At 36.6% G+C, this 23,552-nt stretch overlaps 1 protein-coding gene across 1 annotated transcript in view; it reads right to left on the bottom strand.

Annotated features, from left to right (window-relative positions):
• Positions 1 to 2,820: 2,820 nt before the first annotated feature.
• The window catches only part of EHBP1 (EH domain binding protein 1), a 239,491-nt gene continuing 218,759 nt past the window's right edge, over positions 2,821 to 23,552 (bottom strand). Inside the window, exons 24-25 of the mRNA XM_072410274.1 lie at positions 6,034 to 6,148; positions 2,821 to 3,945 (exon numbers count right to left, since the gene is read on the bottom strand). Of these exons, the coding sequence (XP_072266375.1) occupies positions 3,855 to 3,945; positions 6,034 to 6,148 (206 nt within the window). The 3' untranslated portion in view covers positions 2,821 to 3,854. The remainder of the gene's footprint in view (positions 3,946 to 6,033; positions 6,149 to 23,552) is intronic.

Below are 23,552 nucleotides of genomic sequence, written 5' to 3'. Positions count from 1 at the left end.
AAATAATTATTGCGGCTACTTGGTAATAATAAAAAAAAACGTGTTTAGAGAACATCAGATCATTTTTCCTTTAGAATTATTTTTAGAAATTAAATAGTAAATTATATGTTTATTTAATTATTAATCAATGTAAAATACATATATATATTTTGGGGGAAATCGATCACTAAGATTGATAGAATTCTTTTTGTAATTTTTCCTTTTGAGAAGTGAAATCATTTTCGTTTTTACAGAATAAGAAACACAATCTATAGATGTTTGAAGGAATCTTAAGTAAATTGCGACTTTTATTTTCTGTATAAAATTAAGTTTTAATTAGAGGTAGAATACAGACAGATTGTATGAAGTAGGGACCATCGGACATCTAATATTGGAATGATTTTTGTGATCAGTGTATTGGAAAGGATGGGATCATTCAGGATCTTTATGCATTCTACAAAAGTCATTTGTACAATCCACTTTCTCTGAACAAAGACACCACGACTCAATCACAAAAATAATTAACTCCCCCTAAAAAGAGGAAAACCCCTCAGAAGTTTCTTTAATAAAATCCATTGCTGTCTCTTGAGTTCCTTCTATCCCAGTTTTTGGAGCTGGTGAGGATTTTACCTTTGGCAGCACATTGTCTTTTAAATTATTCTATAGCTGATCAGATTTTTTTAATAGATAACCCTATAAGACTACAGTGATGTCCCCAAATATTTGGGGCTGCTGGTGACACCGAGCTGGAAGCTGCCTCTGATCTGATCAGCTCACAAGGTATCAAGTGGCACAAACCCTTTTTGTAATAAGAGTATTTGTCTAATCCCAAATTGCAGCAGAATTTTCTTAATGCCTCTGCCCATAAACCTCGGATTAAGGGAAGTTTAGAAAACGAGGAGGGAGGCAGAAGGGAAGAGGAGGAAAACACACACACAACAAAAGTTTAGTGTGTGAAGCAGTGGAAATTGTAGTGGGATTTGTGGTGGCTGGTTAGTTGGCTGCTGGATGGAGCAGATAAAGAGACAAGTGGGCAGGAGAAGCTGCAGCAAGGACTGTGCTGGGATCACACTGATACTGCCCATAGCTGATCACCTCCACACCTGGGATCTACTTGGCTGGGATCTAGGAGGACTCGTGATCACCTGGATGACTTTAGCAGATCCTCATCTTACCAGATCACCACAGCCCCCCATCTTCAGGGATGACTGAGTGCTAAGAAAAAAAAAATCTGCCCTCCCCAGGGGCTCTTTCATGCATCTTGGCCTTGGATCCGGATGACGGTTCATGAAGCTTCCAAATTGCAGGGGCAGAACCTCCGACTCCTTTTTTCTATTGTTCCCTTTGATTGGGGGATGTTTGTGTAGCGCAGCAGTAGTGAGTACGCAGCTAACTCCGGGAAAGGTAAGGGAGAGAGGATGGCTGAGAAAAGTGGGGGGCATGGGGCTGATATGGGGGACCCCAAAGCACATTATCATTTCAGTTTTATCTTGCTTGCTATGAAAGTGTAACTTTGAATTTGTAATAAATATTCTATTAAACATTTTGTATTACTTTTTATCACTCTGATTATAAGTTACACACATATATTTATATATATATATTTGCTTCTGATTTGCACTTTATCAACCTGTGGCTGCAGCTTTTGCACTAAGACAAACAGAAGCTAAGGCTTGTAGTTCCTCAGCACTCAGGTGCTAAAGCTTTGCTAATCCATAAGGGATTTTTTTGAGCAGCAAAGGCAATGCAGTTTAATTTCCATTGCTGTATTTAGCAGATGATGAGTTTTGATCAGTTTATGGATTCTCAGGGATGAGCAGATCGCTTATAGAAGTCAATGAATCCTCAACATGTCTGCAGCCTTATACAAGAGACTCCGGTGTCTATTCCTCACCAAGATCCTAGTCTGATCTATTATAAACCCAGAGAAACGATCCCAAGATCTCCAGCTAACTAAAATCTAAATTAGAGAAGATTCTAGAGAAATGACCTGTGTATTATACAATAAGGGTCTGCAAGGACTGGGGTTCCTTGCAATACTCTGAAATAAAATATAATTTCTGCATCCTAATTAGAATAAATCATTATCAATATTTACAAACCCTGGTTAGGCTTTGCTGCATTTATTTGTACTTAGAAAAACTTAGCATGTAAAGGATATATTTCTGATTTTTGATCCTCTCCATTACTCATAAATAGATTATTATAAATAATATTAATATAACTTCTTTCTATCAGGTTGATATGTACAATCAGGATGGAAGGGCAGCTGTGTCTGATAAATAATATTGAACATCCTAAGGAACACTATACATCTCCAGCAGATAAAGTCAGGAGGGAACCTTTTGCCACCCTTTTTCTTTTATAATAGAGTGAATAATTAAGGTACAAAATATTTCTTCAAAAGAAAATAACAGCATACTGTTTAATTAAATTTTTTTACTTTAAACATATATTAGCGGGTTGAGTAAGATACTGAAGTTTTGAATTATTGAGTCAGATAAACTGAAAAACTAAACATAGAGAAAAGTTTAAAAATGTCCTATTAAATTATTACATCTAATAAAAATGTATGAATGGAATAAAATTTTATGTATGGAATAAAATAATTATGGAACTTTTATAAATAAACAATTTAGGTTCATGTTTAGGTTGCTCTATATGTGCAAAATTAAAAAAAAAAACTATACTAATATCATATGATATACACACAGAAAGAATAATATAAAAAAAAAATCTTGTGATATTTACATTTTTTGTGCATATAAATATATTTATATATAGTTATTTTCATAACACCCTTTAAACAAAACCTCAATAAAAGGGACGTAAAACTTCATAAACGGTAAGAAATTTTGCTTTTATTGAAAACTGTATGAGACAGTATTGTAATAAATAAACAGTTGCACCAATATAACAGGATGTATATAGGCTGATAGTACAATCAATATATATATATATATATATATACTATATATATATATATATATATATATATATATTTTCATTCTGGTACAATGTGGCATGACACAGACAGAAATTTGTTTGCAGAAATAAATAGCAATAGCAATATCAGCTAATGTATAGTTTCAGTTGTAGTTAAAAGCATGAAATAAATATCTTTCTCCCACAAATGGTTAAAAGCTTCTTATTGGGAAATGTAAACGGCTGTTCTTCAGCCAAACTCGGCATGGAAAGGGATTCTGGGTAAGCTATGTCACAGGTCAGTTTTCCGGCTGAGCATATACAGTATTTTCATGGATATTATAATTGGTGAAGGATATAATGTAAAATAGCTGCTCGAAATAAACACTGGTAAATATAGCATTGTATGTATACCATTCAAATTAAAATGTAGGTAGCTTACATAATATTATAAAATGGCAGGACTAGATGAAAACATTGATGGAGAGCCTCGCTGTCTCCAGCATAGCTCAATAAAAAGAAGTTTCAGCTACAAGCAAGTCCCTCGTTGCAATCGTTTTTTTGCTATGCAGCTGAAAATGGAAGAGATGCTGCTTGGAGCAGCCGGTGGCCCGTACAACAGGTGGCCACGTCACCCCCTCTAGGTGTGACCGGCGTCTGTCTGAACCTCAAGTGTGGACTCCTGGGCATCAGTTAAACTTTCCCCTTTGTTGATGCTTGTGTTAAGGAGAGTAAAGAGTTTTTTTGTGGTCTCCATTGACACCAAAGTTCTGCTAAAATCATACACCATAGAGCAACAAACCAAAAACAGAAAAAAAACTAGTGATGTTTATTTGGACATTCCTTGAAGTCTTCCCATAGAGTTTCTACAGGGCTTCTAGTCAGTAACTGAATCCCAAAAAGCACAAGGCATTATGGGGTCCTGGACAGTGTCCTCCTCCGAGCATCGGTCACTGCATCACACACTTCTCTTCTTTCTTTGTCATTTTGCCTTTGTTTTGCTCCAGAGTTCTTTCCAAGTGTTCCTCCTCTTCTTCCGCCCTGCAAGAAACACAACACTGAGTGAGAAATATGGAGATGTAAGGGAAAATTGGGAGAGTACCTGGGCCATCACCCTCCGTCCTGGAATGTGAAGCATGCATTTAGTGTTAATCTTCTTTGCAAAGTTGTCTTTACTCGCTCCCCCCCAACAATGCTAAGCAGTGATCACATAACGCATATGGCTCCTGTGAGAGCTTTACATTCAGGTGAATGCATGTATCTTCTCTAGTGCAATGTGCACTGTATTTTTTCCTACTTTTAGTCACATTTTATACTTTTTACAGATTGTTTTATTTATAATGTAGCAGACAGAAAGAAATACGTCCACTTGCTTTGAACAATAGCTTTGGCTATAAGTTTTCAATTAGTATGAAATAAAAACTCTCTGCACATTGATAAAACTGCAAATTAGATTCATACTTTGTCAAATGGGACTTTTATTGTTTCTTTAAATCTGATTAAATTGTTGTGGGGTAATTAGTGGCACTTGTTTCAAAGTAACTGATAAAGGAGGTTAAGTGAGAACAAACATAATAAATAAATTTTAACAAGTTTTTAACAAAAAAATGTGCTGGAATTTATATGTAAAACAGTTTCACACTTGTCATCTTCCCATTTCCTGAATGGCCATATGGTGGAGTTCACAACGTTCAATGCATTTGTAAAATTACAAAGTTATTAGTTAAGCAACAGACAAAGTGAAAAGAGCTGTGCAATCATCTCAGACCTTGTGAATATCTCATTCAGGTGAATTTATTTATTCTCTACTAAAAACATGAATTTTATCAATGTTATACTAATATAAGCTAACTGATAATTTAATTTGAGATAGAACCCGGTACCAAAAAATCTTGAGATCCTACAACCAGCATATTCTCCAGAACCTTTTCTGTTCCCATTACCAGTAGTAGACCTGAACTGCAAAATTCACTCACTGCCCACCACTGTCGGTACATGCAGAAAATTCTTATCCAATTCTTTTTACACATCTGTCATTCCAAGTTATTAGTGTTAAGGTGAAGCTCAAGAATAGGGCTGGCCTTACTACAAAAAAAAACAAACAATTTTTCGCAGACCCAAAAACTTTTCTGTTTACAGTGGTAGTGCAGGGTTCCCATATAGTCTCAAATCAGTCCCATAAAATCTAAAGAACAAAACTTTGTTATTAAAGTTCTGCCTCCTAAATGTGCCCGGTCTCAAAGCCATACTTGCCCATATGCAGAAAAGTCCTTTACAGGCTTAATAAAAAAACAGAAAAAAAAATCACATATTTTTTTCTCTTTGGTATCCAATTGGCACAAAATAACCCTACATATAGTATGTCCCATCACATACCTGAGACTTTAGGTTCAGAAAAGTGTTGTATAAAGTGGAAGACCTCTTTCACAGAAGCCTTTTGATTGACAAGTCATAACATTTTGGCTGCCCTCCTCTACTTTCTGCTCCAGTTTACAGCTCATGCAAACTCTCAGTATACAATCAAGCCAGTCTATGTGTTGACAGCATTTTTATATCTTGCTACCCCTGAGTAACGCTTAAAATAAAATTCAGATCTCAAGGAACCCCTGCTAAAAATGTAAGTTACAACTCATGGAACAAGGAAGTTATCAACAAAATGTAGAATGTTTTAGATAAAAAACAAACATTATGATATACTGATGGCCGCATTTGACACTCATGGCAGATATTTTTACTACCTCTTAAATAAAAAAAAAATAACAGTAATATTCTTGAAATGAAATAATAACAGTGAATAAATGCCAACAGTAAAAGTTGTGGTTTAGTTAAACAGTAGTAGTGTAGAAGTGATCCTATTGGTGGCAAGTGAAACATTGCCCCCTTGATCTAATGGTGTAGAAGGACCACATTTGAGAAACCTTGATGATGTTTGGCCACTGCAACTGTGTGCACTGAATAGAAAGGTATTAAAACAACTGAGTATCAGTATACAGGAGAGCAACAAGTATGAACAACTACGCTGACCTAAAAAACTAGCAGAATAGGGATAAATGGTGGCTGTATTGTTACTACAAAATACTAGGAGTGTCATCAGCTATACAACTGGAAGACAATTGTAATGAAACTTACTCCTTTTCTTGGGCATCCAAGTCTCTAACCAAGGCATCGCGCTTATTGACCAGGATAACCAGTTCATCAAGTAAAAGCTGCTCCCGTCTCTTCTGGGCTTCTGTTTTTTGCCAATCTGTAAAACACAAGTAAGTATATTAGACAAAAATGGCTTATTGAGGAGTGTCAATCTTTTGTAAATAGGCTGCACCCTCTGCCATGATACAAGAAGGATTTTTGTGGCTTAGTTTATAACAATGTTAGTGCATAGATTGCGTATAAACAATTTGCAATAACCCTATTTACCAGTTCCTGCATAGAGGAGTTTGCCCAGTATAAGTTGGTGGAATCAGCTTAGTGATTTTCTTGCTGTTCCCCGTACATTACTTACCCTTGCAGTGTTAGATAGCAAGGCAAAATCGCAGGCATGTGGATAAGAGGGTAGTTGTATCAGCCATTTCTGAGGGATGGCAATGCTGTATATTTGTAGAAGTGTGTCTTTTCAATTTCCACTAACAGAACTTTGATGCAATATACAAATAGAAGATAATGACGTTCCTATAAAAAGTTTGCATCTGCTTAAGGATTACTTTTAGAAATTGAAGCAACAGACATTATATGCATACCAGCAACAAGTAATCAGGGTTTGCATTTTTTTCTAATGGGAAGTATTAAATACATAAGGTAACTTGTTTACAGAGACAACAACTATTTTCCCCTTTTTCTGTGTTCATAAATCAACAAAATATTACAATGCATGAACCAATTAAAAGCCCACGCAAGTTCTTAGATTTTCTTTACACAAGCCAGTGTGAGGAACATCAAATATTCAATGATCAGTGGAATGGTAAAACACTGGTTACAACCAATGATTACATCAAAAAGAAATTAGAATAATTATTTAAAGTTTATTTCCAATAAATATTATAATAATAGGATATCTGAACCATATACAGGTAAATGAAACCAGGCAATTTTGCACACAAACTTGATCAGATATTTCCCTTGTATCATGGGACCACAATAAATTTAATTACAAGACATGTTTACATTCAAGCAGTCAGCAGTGTAGAAAGTCATGACTAGGAACAATGAGAAAAGCACCATTGTGCCATAAATGAAGATTTTTAGACTCCCCTGCACTTATGTATTTACTAGAGAAACAGACCACATACCGCTGAAGGAAAGTAGACCTTGTGCATCAGCTTAGCCAGCCCATGTCCCCCAAATGGGAAACTTTCCCAAAAGTGGGAAGGCAGAAGGTACTTTAAAGGAACCCCACCACTTTCTCTGCTGTCCATCCTGATCTGAAAATGTGTTGCTGTGTACTGTATGGTCATTTTTTAGACCACAATATATACATATAAAGAACTATGTATGAGGCCATAAACCAAAATATAACCAATCCTCTTTCTTTGTTTAGGCTGAGCTAAAAGTGAAAAGACATTTTGCTACAAGGTTACTACATTGAGAACTTGATTTTCCCCTTTTGCAGTGTATTATCATTGTCAGGGCCAGGTGAACACCACTTCATCCCAGAATATGCTGTTGTAAGTGAAAGGGCAGCTTAAATAAAAAAGACCAAGTCTGACAATGGGTGACAATGGCTCACATCCATGTATTTAAGTCAAGCCAGGTATGCTTATTTCTTTAAATCCTGTTTGCTGTATTCTTTCTGCAGTTTCCATCAAGTAAATATTCCATAAGGATGATTGGTACCACATGTAAAACGCATCAAAGGCCCACGGCAACAAATGGAAAACGCAGAGCGGAGAATGAACCCTCAGTGTTAACACCGCTGTGTCATTGTGTTTGTCTGTATGCACACTCACATTATTAAAACTCTGTTGAACTAAGAATTACCCAGAAGTATAGTGAATCATCACCTTTGATATAAGAAAGCTCAGTGATGCAGAAAGCTTCACATTTTCCACAGAATCAGATAGCGTATCAGTTCTGCCTCTCAATTTGTTGTTTTAAGTGAAAATGACGGCACAAAGGCATCAAGCAAGATCGGAACAGTCTGAAACAGGTTTTCTGCTGCATTAGATGGGTGTGCATTGACCCTGGAGTTAAGGATACCCGAGACATTTCAGCTGCTTATTTTCTTATTGTACCTCCTATCCAGGCCAGGCTTTCATCAAATGCTGATTCCGTATTCTAAATGGGGGATATCATGCCCCCATTATATTACAGTGACCTCAATGCATTTACAGATAGCCATTGTTTAATTCAGAAGCAAAAGATAGAATAAAAGGGCCTGCATGTTGTATTAATAATAGGATATTACTGTAGTGTTTACAACAAAGTAATTCTTTAAATGACTGTCACAACCTTTCATATCATCATTAAACAGATTTCAAGATCCAGGAACACTCATTCAGGTCACTTCTCTTTCGTGTGGTCTGAACTGTGGACTTATGTTGCAACCTATTTTTAGGACTTCTTTTCTTATATAATCTTTATGAAAAAATGTTTTTGCTTAACTCACCTGGATAGCAACACTGGAGAAGGTAGATCAGACTGCAGAATGTTGTCACCAGAAATGAAGATGTCCAAGCCAGATCCAGTACTGATATTTTGCCTTTCCTTCAAAGATTTTACATTCAACAAACAGAGCTCATTGGAAGCCTATTGTGCAAACATATCTTTTGGGTTCATTGATACTTGATTAGATTATTTACATCAAGTTCATCTTTTTATAACTGACAAAAGAGGAAGATTGTTCATTTGGCAGCAGCTTTTGGTGTCTCACACTTAGTTCTACAAGTCTTGACATGATTTGATTCTATGTCATTGGGTTTTGGTTCTTGGTCATTGTGACTTAAGCCTTTTACATATTGAAGGGCACATTTAGGTGTGCAATGTGTTAGCAACCCCAAGTGCAACCAAATGGTACAGAATCCAGCTTTAGAGAGTGAATCCTGCCCAAAGATGTTGATAGCCCTCAATGCTTAAGTGAAACCTTAGAATTATATTTGTTAGTGAATAGTACTTGGGGATCTAAACATATCTACAAAGTGAGTTACTCTTTAAGTCTTTTATTTCTCACAATAAAATTAAAATAATTGAGATGAAGACATAAGACTGACCATATAAGAATGATACTCCTAAATTCTGGATGAGAGTACATGTCTTACCTAGTTTGGACATAGCCCCTTCATAGAGACCGCTTAGCAATAAAGTGCTGCACAGTTCCTTGTGAAAATATTTTCCATTGGAAGTATAAATGTCTGGAATAGTTCAAAATGAAGGCAACCCATACAAAAGTAATAGTAACGGTAATATGTAGGGTGTAAATCCTAAGTGATAATGAACACTTGCATTTTAGAACAGGTGTTTTATTTTTTAAAAGGTTTACCATATGTATATATGGTCAGCACATTATCAGTAGTTTACATACAAAAAAATCAAATATCTGCCAGCCCCCGAGGAGCCACACGCAGACCAGTCTGGTCACACTCCAAGTAATTGGTGGTTTATAAAGTACATGAACCAATCTTATACAGGTCTGCCTGGCAGAGCAATACACAGGCCATTTGTGTCACTCTACTTAATCAGTGGTTTATAGAGTGTAACCAACTAGTCAAATATCTTTCTACCCTAAAGGAGCCACATACACGCCAGTAAAATCAAACACCAAGGATACTAGCATCTGCTCAAGATCCATGGTAGGAAACATGAAGAGCTACAGCTATGAAAGGCAAACAAGAGAAACATTCCAACCCCATCCATATAATGTGCATGAAGGGATGCCTCAGAATTTTCATAATTGCTCCCTTTTCTCCATGGAAAAAAGTGAAAACCATTCGCCATGTATGTACTACTGTTAATGGTCAACATAGTTAAGGAGAAATCCTGGGGTCCCCCGCCCCAAAAAAGAAAAAAATAGAAAAGAGATAGAGAACAAGCACTTCTCTTCGACCTCTGTCATTTACAGTGGCTGACTGCCAGTAAGCGCAACCTAAGCCAATCTGTGCTTATTGTTTTGGCTAGTTTATTTATTTGGAACATACCATACCTACATACATACATTCAGATAAATGTCCTGAAGATGGTGGGTGTAAGCTGCTACAAAACTGAGCATGTAGAGGAAATCAGGAGAATATTTCTTGCCATGATATGATATGCTTCTGAAACTCAGAACATGTTATCACTACTAAAAAGACAAAAGTGTTGCCAATATTTTTTAAACATTTTTTTTACAGTTTTGATATAGGCTTTATCAGAAATAAGTTTACCACTTAAAGTGGTTCACAGCCACTTGCCCCATATATATGTTACATTTCACTTTACTGTACTCATAATAATTAATAGATGGTTTCCATAAGGTACAGCACTCTGCACCTCCCCAATGGTCTCTGCCGCCTAATCAAATGTTTAAATGCACAAGTAGGGGGACATGTGGCAGGAATCCAGCATATTGACCCTGGAATGTGTTAATTTAATTTATTGACTTTAGATATAAAAAATTAGCACATTTCTTTTATAATAATTGGTCTTTTCAAAGCTTCATAATAACCCTAGGAACTAGTATGCAGCCCAAGAATCAGTCACATACAAATAAGAAGTCCATAACCCAAGAATAAGTCACATCCCAGGAACTAGTATGCAGCCCAAGAATCAGTCACATACAGAGAAGAAGTCCATAACCCAAGAATCAGTCACATCCCAGGAACTAGTCCATGGCCCAAGAATAAGTCACATCCCAGGAACTAGTATGTAGCCAAGAATCAGTCACATACAAATAAGAAGTCCATAACCCAAGAATAAGTCACATCCCCGGAACTAGTCCCTGGCCTAGAAATTAGTCACATTCAAGGAACTAGTATGTGGCCAAACAATCAGTCACACCCTGGGAACTAATAGGTGGCCCATGAATCAGTCACACCCTAAGAATTAGTAGGTTGCCTGAGAGTCAAAGAATAGTTGCTCTAGAGGCAGGCATTCTACTGTGTCACAGGTGAAATTCTACTCTGCCTATCTACTTCTCCAAACCAGCAATAAAGTCAGGAAACAGCCTTTAATTAGTGTTAACCCCTTTGAGACCAAAAAGCCTGCAGCAAGCAATTATTAGCTCCCTTAGGCAGAGGTAGGGTTAAAAAGGCTGCCGATTCCCGGTCAAGTGACCTCTTGCACAGCCAGCCTGCAGGAGCTTGTAACTGTCCATCATCCAGGAGCTACTCCGCCCCCCTCATTAGGAAGATAAATAATGGAGAGAGGCAGAAGTAGGTGATGAAGGAGATAGCAGAACAAATGAGGACCAGAAGAGAAAAAAGACACCAGCTTTAAGAAAGAAAAAAAAAAAAAAAGTAAAATAGCCAGTGACTCCAGCAGTATCCTTGCTGCTCCTCCCATGCACCTTCCAAAAGAGAGTGTGCAGTCCTTTTGGATTAGTCTCTTCTCTCTCCATTGCCCTGGGCAATCATGTTAAAACTCACATGGCTGGTGCTTATTCAGATAAACCCAACAATGCACACCAGCGGTTACCATGTGAATCTTCAGAAACCGCACAAGAATGTGCTGGTTCAAATCCCCCTGACCCTCCTCCAAAGGCAAATTTATTCAAGGCAGCATACTGCTCTGTGCCGCTCTGAAAGCCAGGCTGCTAGTGGGAATGCCACCTTGTAACCATACACCACAAATAAGATACAGCATCATGGTACAGAGAAAAATAACCTGCCTGCAAATTTACAGCAAAACATCACTGCCAACTTTTTAAAATATTTTCTAAGCCACTTTTTGTTTTAAAATTACCTACTGATACTGTCTCGTATAGCATGATGAACTACAGTCTTGTCCTATGGATTATCTTATAAAATATTTTTCTAACATTGGTCAAAGAAATTTGCTTTAAAACTGCAGTATCTGAAGCAACGTAATAAAAAAAAAATGTTTTTCTGGATTTTAAACTTTGGTATTGATATCCAGGCATGTAGTTGTGGAGAGAACTCTCTGCAGTTTCTGCTAGGTTGTTGAGATATAAATGATAAATGCAGAGTTCTCATTATGAAACACTTAAAAGTAATTTATCTACATTGTTTCAATCTATGTATATTCTTACGCTACATATGACAGATTCACAGGAAATACGCCTTTCTACCCTTCACCCCCTGCAGTCAATGGAGCAGTCTCATTGGTCCATAAATTAGGAATTAGGAAATCTTTTAAGAAAAAGAAAAGTACTCTCAGAGAGGCAACACAAAGGCTACGTACACACGTGCAATAATTATTGTTGGAAAACGAATGATTAAGGACCGATCAATGATTATTCACAATTATTTTGAATGATTGTATAGTACACAATTCCATATCTGCTGTAACGAAACAATCTTTCAAATATAATACACCAATAATGTACGCACACTAGATACGATCGTTTGACCGATGTGGGAAGTGACGTATACCGGAGAAAGTGTATCACATAACAATCCATGATCACTAAACGACCGTACACACAATAGATAGTGAATGGTCGTCGCCCAATCAGATCTGCTGGGACGGTCGTTCGTTTCCAGCGACATTCCTTATTTATCATCATCGTTGTTTACTTTTTTTGTTACCAATTATCAAACAATCGATCGATAATTCTTGCATGTGTGTACGTAGCCAAAGGAGGGAATTCTGTCTAACAAAGGCAATAGCTTTTACCTTGTTGCTGAACATGTCCATGTGAAAAAATACTGCCAGGTTCACTTTAAAAATACATTCATGATTTAACATGATAGTATTATTTAGGTATAATGTTTTTGAATCAAGATAATATATATATATATATATATATATATATATATAAATATTTTCTAAAAAAAAAAAAATTGGTGACATCTGTGGGGGATAAACTCCAAAAATGTTTCTGGAAGTCAGATTTATATGGTAGTTTTAAAATGAAAAGAAAATGTTGAATATGAAAAAAATGATTCAGCTTGGCCTGTGGTTAGGTTGCCAGATTTAGGATTATTTGGTTGTTAAATTACCTTTTGCATTACAATTGTTTTAAAATCAAGTTTTTTTTTGGGAATAGTGGAAGAAACAATCCAAACCTTAAATAGATGAATAAGTAAGCACAAGTGGGGAATACAATGAATTGAATTACAAGTGGGGAAATCAGCTAATTTCAGCATTATTTTACAGTAAACTCTGAAGTATTTGGCAATGCATTCTAAATACTGCCAATTGACATGCAATTTAAAACCTGGGCAATTTGTTAAACTAAAATAAATTGTAAATTTCTCCTTATGCTTAAGATGCCGCTTTATCTTGAGAATGCCCCGAACCTGTAACATAAATTGATTGCATTTAGCATCTTCTAGTCTGGTCTGGTGCTTCAATATTAGGATTTTAATAAACAAATATAGATGGTAAAAAAGTTCTCAGTGGACTGGAGTCTACACAGGTGTGCAATAGGTTTTCAATAGTTGTATGACTTCTCTATTTAACCTCCTTATTTGGTGACTATGAAGTGATTAACCATAAAGAACTAAACAGAAATAGATTTGTCCACACCTAATCCAGAATTTCATGTTTTCTCGTTGGATAGGAAAGTCATCTAAATACCATGCTATTAGGAATGCATCTAGTGCCTAAAGAAGACACTTCTAAAAGCTTTTAGTAAATTTGGAATTTTATTACTGTGGATAAAATTTGCCTACTACATAAAAAATTATATTAAAGAGATCTCCACATTATTTTGTACCAACCAGAAAGGCAGAACTCCCTGGCGACCACAAGATCTACCCATCCATGGAACCACTATCTTGACGACATTTTAAATAATAACTTTTACATGCACCACAATTAAAGACGTGTTACATCTTATGGAAAAGAATACAATCACATGGTCATTATCAAAATCCTCTGTGTAGCCACACTTTCCTAACTGAAAACTAATGGGGTATGCATTGCTTATTTTAAGATTACAGTCAGTGATCTTTTAAGCTTATCTACAGAACAAATTCATTTGGTCTTTTTTTGCCATGACTGCCATATTGTATTCCTTAACGGGGACTTTACATGTAGCACCTAAACGTGCCAATATAATTCACAGAATTTAAACCTTCAAAAGTTAAAATTCATTTCAAATTGTTTATTTCTACATTTTATGTAATTCAGTGATCTTGGGTTCAATAAACTTCTCAAATGTGCCTGTAGGGTATTGCAGTCTCTTCTGGCATGATACTTTGCTACAACTATCCCTAAAGCACCAAGACGCCTACAATAACTGGAGTCAGGAATACCCATTCTATACATTCACTGGCACAGGCACGGAGCTTCCAGAACTCAAATTACCAGAAACAAAGTCATTTAAAGTATGGTAGCTTATATTGATAGCTGGATGAAAAGCAAAAGCAAGTTTTTTTTTTCCTGTATGCTTTTTGAAGCCTAATTTATGGCTGGAGTGTCCTTTTAAGGCCATAAAAAGACTGGACAAAGAGATATTTGGTTTAGGTAGTTGTGTCAGCATAAATGGCATAAAATTTAATCTCCCTCCAAGTGTCAGTGCATTGCTTTATTCATCATTGCTAAGAAAATCTGACTAACTGGTGCACATGGATAAGTAGCATTTTGCATTGTGTAATTTAAAGTCCATTCAGCGTTGTGGCTCACAGACCCCACTGTCCTGATGTGAATAACAATTCACCGGACTCTTTGGGATACCAGATCCACATCTCAATATCTTCCGTGTCATAATATGTTATAAAAATACAAAATACATTACTGATTTCTAATCTCTCCTCCCGAGTACTCAGATTTCCAGTGCCATTTCTCCAAGACAGCATTTTAACATTCAGCTTTATGACAGCAGTAACTCTCGGAGAAATGTGTGATTTTATCTACCCCAAATAATATGCTAGACAGCAAGTCCTGCCGAGGCGGCATGGGCAGAAGAAGATTGCTTTAGAAGAACCTAGGAATTGTTCAAATGATATCCTCACTGTTCAGAATCATTTAAAAGAATTAGGTAATCTAATCAAGCATTTAACATTTAGCAAAATAGTAAATAAATTGTCAAAATAGATCTTTCAAGAGGTCTTCTTGCAGCCTCCAGTGGGTCAGATTTGCATATATCCTCAGATAATCTATAACAGAACATGTCTACAACCTCTGTTTTGTGGCTGCATGCATTACAGACGGAGGTGTTATTAATGGTCAGGAACACAGACCAGACAGAGAGAAAAGACCAGGTAACTAGAGAGAAGTCAAAGCAGGGTTGTAAAGTAAGGTGGGTTAAGCCTGCGTTATAATTTGTGGATCATAAAGTGATACAAAGCCAAATGGTAGGGTTGTGCAATGCTTTCAGATTACAAACATATCACATTGTGAGAACAAGTGCAGAATAATTCTTATCCACAGCATTAGCATTGGGTAACAAACTGCAATTTATAAAAAATTCCGTCATGCAATGGTTCACCAGCTTACGTTTATGGATACCAATACAATATATTTAAAGCTTAAAATATTTTAAATAGGCAATGGTTGAAACCTACATGAACCTTTACATTTTTAAGTCTGTGTCTTTATGGGGAGATTTCTTTCACTTTCTGTGTTGGAGACACAACAGGAAGAGATAGACAATCATTCCATAATGAGAGGAAATCTCCATCTAGGACAAATGTCACCAGAACATGTGTCCCCTAGGGAACATTTTCTCTGGTGACAGACGTAAAATGTTGGAATTGTAACACTTTACAAGCTATCAAAAACAGAAAAGGCTCTTGTAAAGAAGAATCTTGCTTAACAGTTATACTTAAGATGTGTTGCAATGATATAAGTCAATCAACACTATAAAGTTTTACATCTATGCTTGTTCCTTACATCTAAGTATTAGAAATACAATCATTTGCCCACAGCCACCAACCGAATTCCAACTAGTCCTGCAAAATTTACAGATCAACTTCGGTTTGATTCGCACTGCTTGCTGTGAACATTTTGTGATACCTTCCAGTAGTGACATGTAAATATATGGACATATGGAGATCACTGATGCCAATCTGCATCACATTGCTTTCTTCTTGGGGGATAATTGAGCAAAGAAATCCTGAAAGCAGTTTGGAATCAAGAAAAAAACAAGTATTACACATTTCAACTGTTAAAGGAAACTTAAAGGAAAGGACTTAAAGGAAACTACTTAAAGTCACTACAAATCATGATGTTCCTGGTTCCTGGGTTATACAATATTTAGAAGGTGCCTCCATAGAAGTGTTCATCTAATTCAGCCAGCAATAGTCCGATCACATAATCATTGTATGTCAGTAAGCATCTAAAGCAGCCATGGGGTGTAGAATGGGTCAGATTTGTCCAGCAAGTACACTAAAAGATGACCAGTGCTCTTCTCTCCTCTTTTTAACTGTCTGTATACTGTCAAGGTAAAGGTATTTGGTTCAAAATAAAAAGCTACCATTAGGAAGAATAAGATAACAGAGAATACAACTAAAACTTGATTTTAAAATGGTTTCAAATGTACTGTATCAATGGAGTTATAGTGTTGTCACTCTTAGGCTGCTTTGTTGGACTACAGAATCCCATCACCAACTCCTCTCTTCACCCCCAATCAACAATTTACAATACTGACAGGCTTTTATCTTCATTTGTCATATAATTATTTTTTTTTATTATTTAGCATTAATATATTATTATTATTTTTTTTTATTTGATTATTATTATTATAATTTTTTTGTAATTAATTAAATTAAAATAATTAATTAAAAAAGCATTAATTATAAACTAGCTATTTTTAAATAATGTCAACATGGTCATCTACACTTCATTATTTGAACTTGAGTTATCCTACCAAGGCTCAACTTCATTTCTGATGCTTGACATAAAACAAATCCAACCAGCATTTTCATTACAGAGCCAAATGTTCAAAAATACCACAGGGCTTAAAGTGACTTAATAATGAAAAAAAACTTATTAGATATGTTTTTTTTGACATCTTTTGTAAAGTCTTGCATTGGAAAAAAAAATACTAAAGAGAAATTTCCCCAATAAAGTATCCACGTGTTCCAAGATGCAAGCAGGTAACCCACCTGAGCACCACTTACCCAAGTTATCATCAATTTTGAGTGACGTTGAGCTTTAAAGTAGGTAGTAGGACTATAAACTTGTTGTGAGGATATATCCGCAGTTGACCTTTCCTAATTAACAAGAAGTATTTTATCTAAATTTACAAGAAATAAAACAATTGCATTTTTTTAAGATTTTATCCATCTTGCTCCGAGCTTTCAATGCAGGCCTACAATCAGACCTGCGGACTGATGAAAATTAACACTAGTTTTGTAAAGCGCACATCAGGGGATTGCAGTCAACTCTTATCTTTAGTTCCAGTCAACTAGCAATCCTGAAAGAGTTTGCATCATCATCAGAGCAGGCGATTCTGCTGGTGAACCTAATCAATCCACGGAATACTGGGACTGTGCTGTGTAACAAAGCTAAAATAGATTTACAAATGGGGTTTTAGGGGATAAGCTCCTCCACAGGATTACATATTGATTTTGAAAAATAAAAAGCTTATCATATAAGCCAAAAGTGAAAAAAATTTAACCTATGCAAAAAAAAGAAAAAAACCTTTTAGAAAAAAAATCGCTTACTTCAAAACATACCCCAGTAGTGAGTCAGAATGAACAAAGTCTTGGAGCTGAAGGAGTAATATGTCAAGGTCCAACTGCAGCGAGGGCTGTAATGAACTTACTAGTGGATGATACAGCCATAGGAGACAAATGTTGTAGCCTCATTATAACATGTCACTGCTGTAAGCTGGTCTCCAATGGTCTAATGATTTGATGTGTATACTTGGGTAAGAATAAGCCAGGAAACCTAGAATACTACAAACTATTGAAAAACGTTGTTAAATGAAAATTGAAGAGTATTGAGATACCGCATATGGGATAGTTTAGGGGCTTGGTCATATCAGGTGCATGTTGAACACAATGGAACAGATTTCCTAAGTTCCACAATCACATTTGTTTTTGCTTAAGCAATATTTTTTTCTATTACATCAAAATAAAACAATTTGCAAGTATATATTAAAAATAATTGCTGGCTTGCTATGATTCTCCAGTCCTAAATAAAATCTATAGCAGAAACTTTTTTTTAAATAGTTTTGGACTGGACTGGAAATGGCAAAAACCACTTAGCACTCGGCTCCATACTAGAAGGGCAAACCTCCCTGAAAAGACAGTCCGATTTTTTTATTATTCTTTTATTTACATATTTTTATATCTATTTTTTATTTATATATTTATTATATAACTTCATTACAAAAGTGTTCATTGTTTGGAGATGTGTATAGACCAGCGGTCGACAACCAGTGGTCCAGGAGAAAATGTTGGTGGTCCACAGAAAAATTTAGGCAATATTTGCAATTTTTATGTTTTAATAATAATAAAACAAAAAAAAATTCTAATAAATTCTTATATTCGGAATGACAATTTTCAGCTTTATTTTGCACTAAATTCACGTACTAGAGACAGAAAAAAAAGGAGGTGCAGCCAGTGTAGTCTTAAGTTGTATGAGGCAATCGTTGCCGAGTCGTACGCTTCAGTATTGTTTCGACCATTACAACAGTCACTCCACTCTGCGAATACCGATTCTCATCCAATTGTTTTATTATTTCTCAGATTGTCTTTTAGGTCAGTATGACCTTAACCTTCCTGGCAGTAAATATTAAAAAAAAACATTTACCTGGTCCCATTGGCGTTCTATGGTGTCCTGCGCGTCGGATCCCGTACTCTTTTTCCGATCTTCTGCTGGCGAATGCATGGACGTTCCCCGGGAGTTCCTGGTGACGTTGGTGCATGCGAGAAGCGCGGCGGGAAATTCAAATAATTTTGTATTGGATTCAATACAAAAAAACTGTATTGAATCCAATACAGAGTAATCATTATTTTATTATACATGCTACTGGACAGTTATTTTACAGGTTTCAGTATTTTTATGTAACCTTGTTTTAACAGATTTTTGTGTTTTTTTTATTTAAAGTTTATTATTTAACTTATTAAATATTGGACATATTTCAGTGAGATACCCCTAAGACTTTTAGGCCTACAATGTAAAAGAAAATTCCATGCAAAACAATGTATTTGGCAATAAAAATACTGACATAATTAGACCGCCAGGGAGGTTAACTGTGTATTTTCTTTAACGGTTATATTTAATGGCATCAAATAGTTTGACTTTAATAACTATCATTTCTTGTTTGGTCTTAGATTGGAATGAAATAAACCCATAATGAGTGAGAAAGAGCAAACTAATGCAACTAATGATAATAGTAACAATAGTAACCTCACTTAACCGTGAGCTGATCAATGAATCAGAGCCTCCACAGTCCTCATCAGGAAGATCATTATTTTTCAAATGTATTATACTTTTTTAAAAAATTCATAATAATGGTCTGAAAGGTTGGCGACTGTGGGTTTAGGGCAATTTCAGTGTCCCTTCATCAGGACTGTTTTTATAAAATCATTTAACAGTGTTTCCTAAAATAATTTATGCAAAACATCCAAGTGATATTCATGAAATGTAAAACTCATCATCAATTTACATTGACATTTACATTTACATTTACCTTTCCAAACAAACACGTTTGTGATCAAGACTTCTCTGCCAGCCTTTTGCAATGAAGGCATAGAAATGAGAATTCCCTATGCTAACTTAATTAACAACTAATTTAGTTTCTTCTCACTTATCACATGGTCTGTATAGGGACTAATGTGATTTCTTTCTAAAGGTGCGTACACACTTCCAATTTTTATCGTTCCAATCGAACGACGAACGATCGATTGGGCAAAAAATCGTTCGTAAAAAAGTAACCAACGACGCCGACGAACGAGGAAACTCGTTGGAAACGAACGACCGGACCGGCGGATCGGATTGGACGACGATCGTTGAACATCGTTCGTGTGTACGGTCGTTCGTTGATCGTCCATGCTCTGAGCATGCGTAATGAACGAACGTTCGTTCACTTTCCTGTCGTGCACATAGTTCCTCTATCGCTTAAACGATCATATCTATTGTGTGTACAATATCTACGAACGATCGTGTCGTTATCTCTAGCTGCAGGATCGGTGCTATACGATCGTTCGTATATATCGTGCAGGATCGTTCGTCGTTCGTTTTCCAACGATAATAATTGGAAGTGTGTACGTAGCTTAACACTTGATGAACCTTTGTTGTGTCTAATTATAGCTTTACCTATATCCAACTGGATAGATTAACTGCATTTATCCTGTTGACTATGGTCACCAAGAGAGGAAATAATGACAAGTGCATGATCTTACATTTGTCAGGAAACCAAAAAAAAAAAAGGAAAATCTTTCGATCGGGACACCTGTTCAGTTGACAGGTGTCTCTAAGGGGATTTTCTCTAACTTTGGAGAGATTTGCTGGGGTCTCTGGGGCAGAAGTAAGCTAAACTCTAGGCAAATGGCTAAATAAAAATATAACATACATATATGGAAGTTGTTTAACCCGCCAAATATTTTGTATTTCTGTCCTTTTAGTTTTGGGATTTACACAGCCTTTATTTTCCCTTGTTGCCATTAGAGAAGACTTATGTGGCTTGTCCTGCAGCAAACCAAGTAACCAGTAGGACCAAATTTGGGTACCTAAACTGCTTGTCATAACAAAAAAAAAAAAGAGATTGAGCTATTTCCTACTGTATACCTAAGCTTTTTTTATTATTATCCCAGACCCACTTTTTGCCTTTTCTAAATCTAGAAAAAAGTACCTTCTGATGCCACTTATTTTACTCAGCATCGCATGGAGCTTTGCATTGTATTGGTTCTGAATTTTATCTGGTGCGGCCTGGTTTAGCTCTACACTTTACTCAGCACTTCCAAGATCGGGTGCCTGGATTGGTACTTAGCACTATCTGGATTGGTTCTGCATACGATTAATATTTCAAATACTGCCTTGATTGCCTCAGCATACAGACATTGCTGCCTGCTGTGCTTTATCTAGATTTCACATAGACAATGGCCTGTTCAAGCTGCAGTGGAACTACTAGCAGACTGGTTAGATAACTGCCACCATTTCAGACATTCTATGTGTTTTTGTCCTAAAGGGAAAATGTGAAGGAAAATTAGTTAAGGTTGGAGAGAAGAGACATGGAGGGGCAGCAAAAGGGGTTCAAATAGAGCTACAGGAGTGACCAAATGTAAGTACTTAACATCAGACAGCGATGACCAAGAACAACTGAAAATAAAGCTCCCAGATATCAAGTATCACAAAAGTTCTGGCAATGTATACACATAAAAAATCTACAAAGCTGCAAGGTATTTGTGGCCAATGCTGATACATATACATAAACTGATACATATAAATACAGTATAAAAACGTATAATAAAGAACAATTTAAATTAAACAATATCTCCAGCAAGCTACCTATTCTGTTATAAAGGGGACACATATATATATATATATATATACACATTCGTACACGAAGGGGTGCTGAGAAGTTCCCGGCTTTGACCCCTTTCAGATAAAATAGAAAAATTAGTGTGGGGGCATATGACAGCCTAATATATTGGTATGTAACTGTGCAAATATCAGGTCTTTGCGATTTTTTTTTTTAGTGAGAAGCTGTGATGGCAGAGGCACAAGCATGTTTCCCGTCGTTACGAAGTTACGGGCCGTCATGAAGTTTTTGTTTCTCCAGGGAAAGTCAGCAAAGGACATTCACCCTGAAATGTCACAAACACTGGGGGAGAAGAGTTCTTCCTACAGCACTGTAAAAACCTGGATATCTCATTTCAAGACTGGGCATTTCACTGTTGAAGATGAACCCCGCAGTGGGCGTCCCCCAACCTCAACTGACCCAGCAACCTGCGATGCTGTCCATAAAGTGATTATTGAGGACCGACGAATATCCGCAAAAAAAATAGCCCAGATACCTGACATCCCATGGGAGCGTGTTGGGTTTGTTATCACTACTATCCTAGATATGCGCAAGCTTTCAGCGAAGTGGGTGCTGAAATGTTTGAACAGTGATCAGAATAAGGAACGAGTTGAAGCATCCAAAGCCATTTTGGCCCTTTTTGAAGCTGCACAGAACTTTTTGGCTGGGTTAGTGACTGAGGATGAAACCTGGCTCCACATCTATGATCCTGAAACCAAGGAACAGTCAAAGGAATGGTGTCACAGGGGGGCCCTGTGGCCAAAGAAGTCCTGAACCCAGAAATCAACAAAAAAGTCATGGCGTCCATTTTCTGGGACAAAGACAGTATTCTGTTGGTGGACTACCTACCTCAGGGCTCTAGTATCACTGGACAGTATTATGCTAACCTCCTGGACCAGCTGAAGGAGGCAATTAAGACGACACGCTGTGCAATGCACCTGTGCACGCGTCCAATGTTGTGGCTGCCAAATTGAACACCCTGGGTTTAAAATTGGTCCACCATCCCCCCTACTCACCTGACCTGGCCCCTTCGGACTATTATCTGTTCCCAAATTTGAAGAAACATCTGAAGGGACAAAGTTTTGAGGACATTTCTGACCTTAAAGATGCTGCTGAGAGCTGGTTTGTGGCCCAACCAAAAGACTTTTATTTGAACTGTCTAGAAAAGCTGCAACTACGCTGTGCCAAGTGCATTGGTCTCAGGGGGGAATATGTTGAATAAATGTGTTATTTCATAACTCTGTCTCTCTTCTTTTTGGGCAAAGCCAGGAACTTCTCAGCACCCCCTCCTATATATACCATATAGACCAAATATAGCTAGGTCCTGCCCCATCTGGAATTAAACTCTATCTCCCACTCAACGATCAGCGCCAGGTCCTTTACCAGGTTCCTGAATTAGATGGATTACATTTAATAGAAGTGTCCTTGGTTTTGAGTCAGTTTACTTTAATAACAGGAGTGTAAAGATAAGCAGTAGGGTAATCCATCATAAATCAGCTTTTAGCAGCATATAGTAGGCAGTATTATGAAAAGTGATTATTGTGTTTTGTTAATATATAACTGAATGTATATCACACATGGAAAGATGGAATGGTGCCTTAGAACCAAGGGTTTGTGTGTGCAAGCCCAAGTAGTGACTCCTACATTGTTTTGATCTATTTTCAAACACTGATCTTGCTTCTTGGTGCCAGATTTCTTTAAAAAACAAGGCACTGCACTCCAGCCTCCTGCTGCACGCTGCTTTTGTGTCCATTTAATCCAAAATCTTCCATTCTTTTGTCGCCATGAAATTACTAACCAATTCCATTTCTTCATGTTGAGTTTAAATGTGGATGGACTGATGGATATCAAAGGCTGTATGAATTAAGTTACATTTCTTTCTCAGGCTTCAGCTTGCACAGAAATCTCTAGACTAATTACAATTGATTTAATATAGATCCAGGTATCTTATCAGGTGAAAGAAGAAATTAACATGGGCAGTCAACGGGTTAAAAGGGCAACACAGAGCGGCAAAAGAATGTTGAATATAAAGCAATATTCAGGAACACGCAGCATAAGATCACAAACACAGCAGTGTGATAAACTATAGTGTTAAATAGTACAAGAGTGTTATAATGTAGTCTAATCTAGAAAACGTACACAA

This window comes from Pyxicephalus adspersus, chromosome 4 (assembly GCF_032062135.1).
Source record: "Pyxicephalus adspersus chromosome 4, UCB_Pads_2.0, whole genome shotgun sequence".
NCBI lineage: Eukaryota > Metazoa > Chordata > Amphibia > Anura > Pyxicephalidae > Pyxicephalus > Pyxicephalus adspersus.
This window is presented reverse-complemented; position numbering and strand designations above follow the sequence as displayed.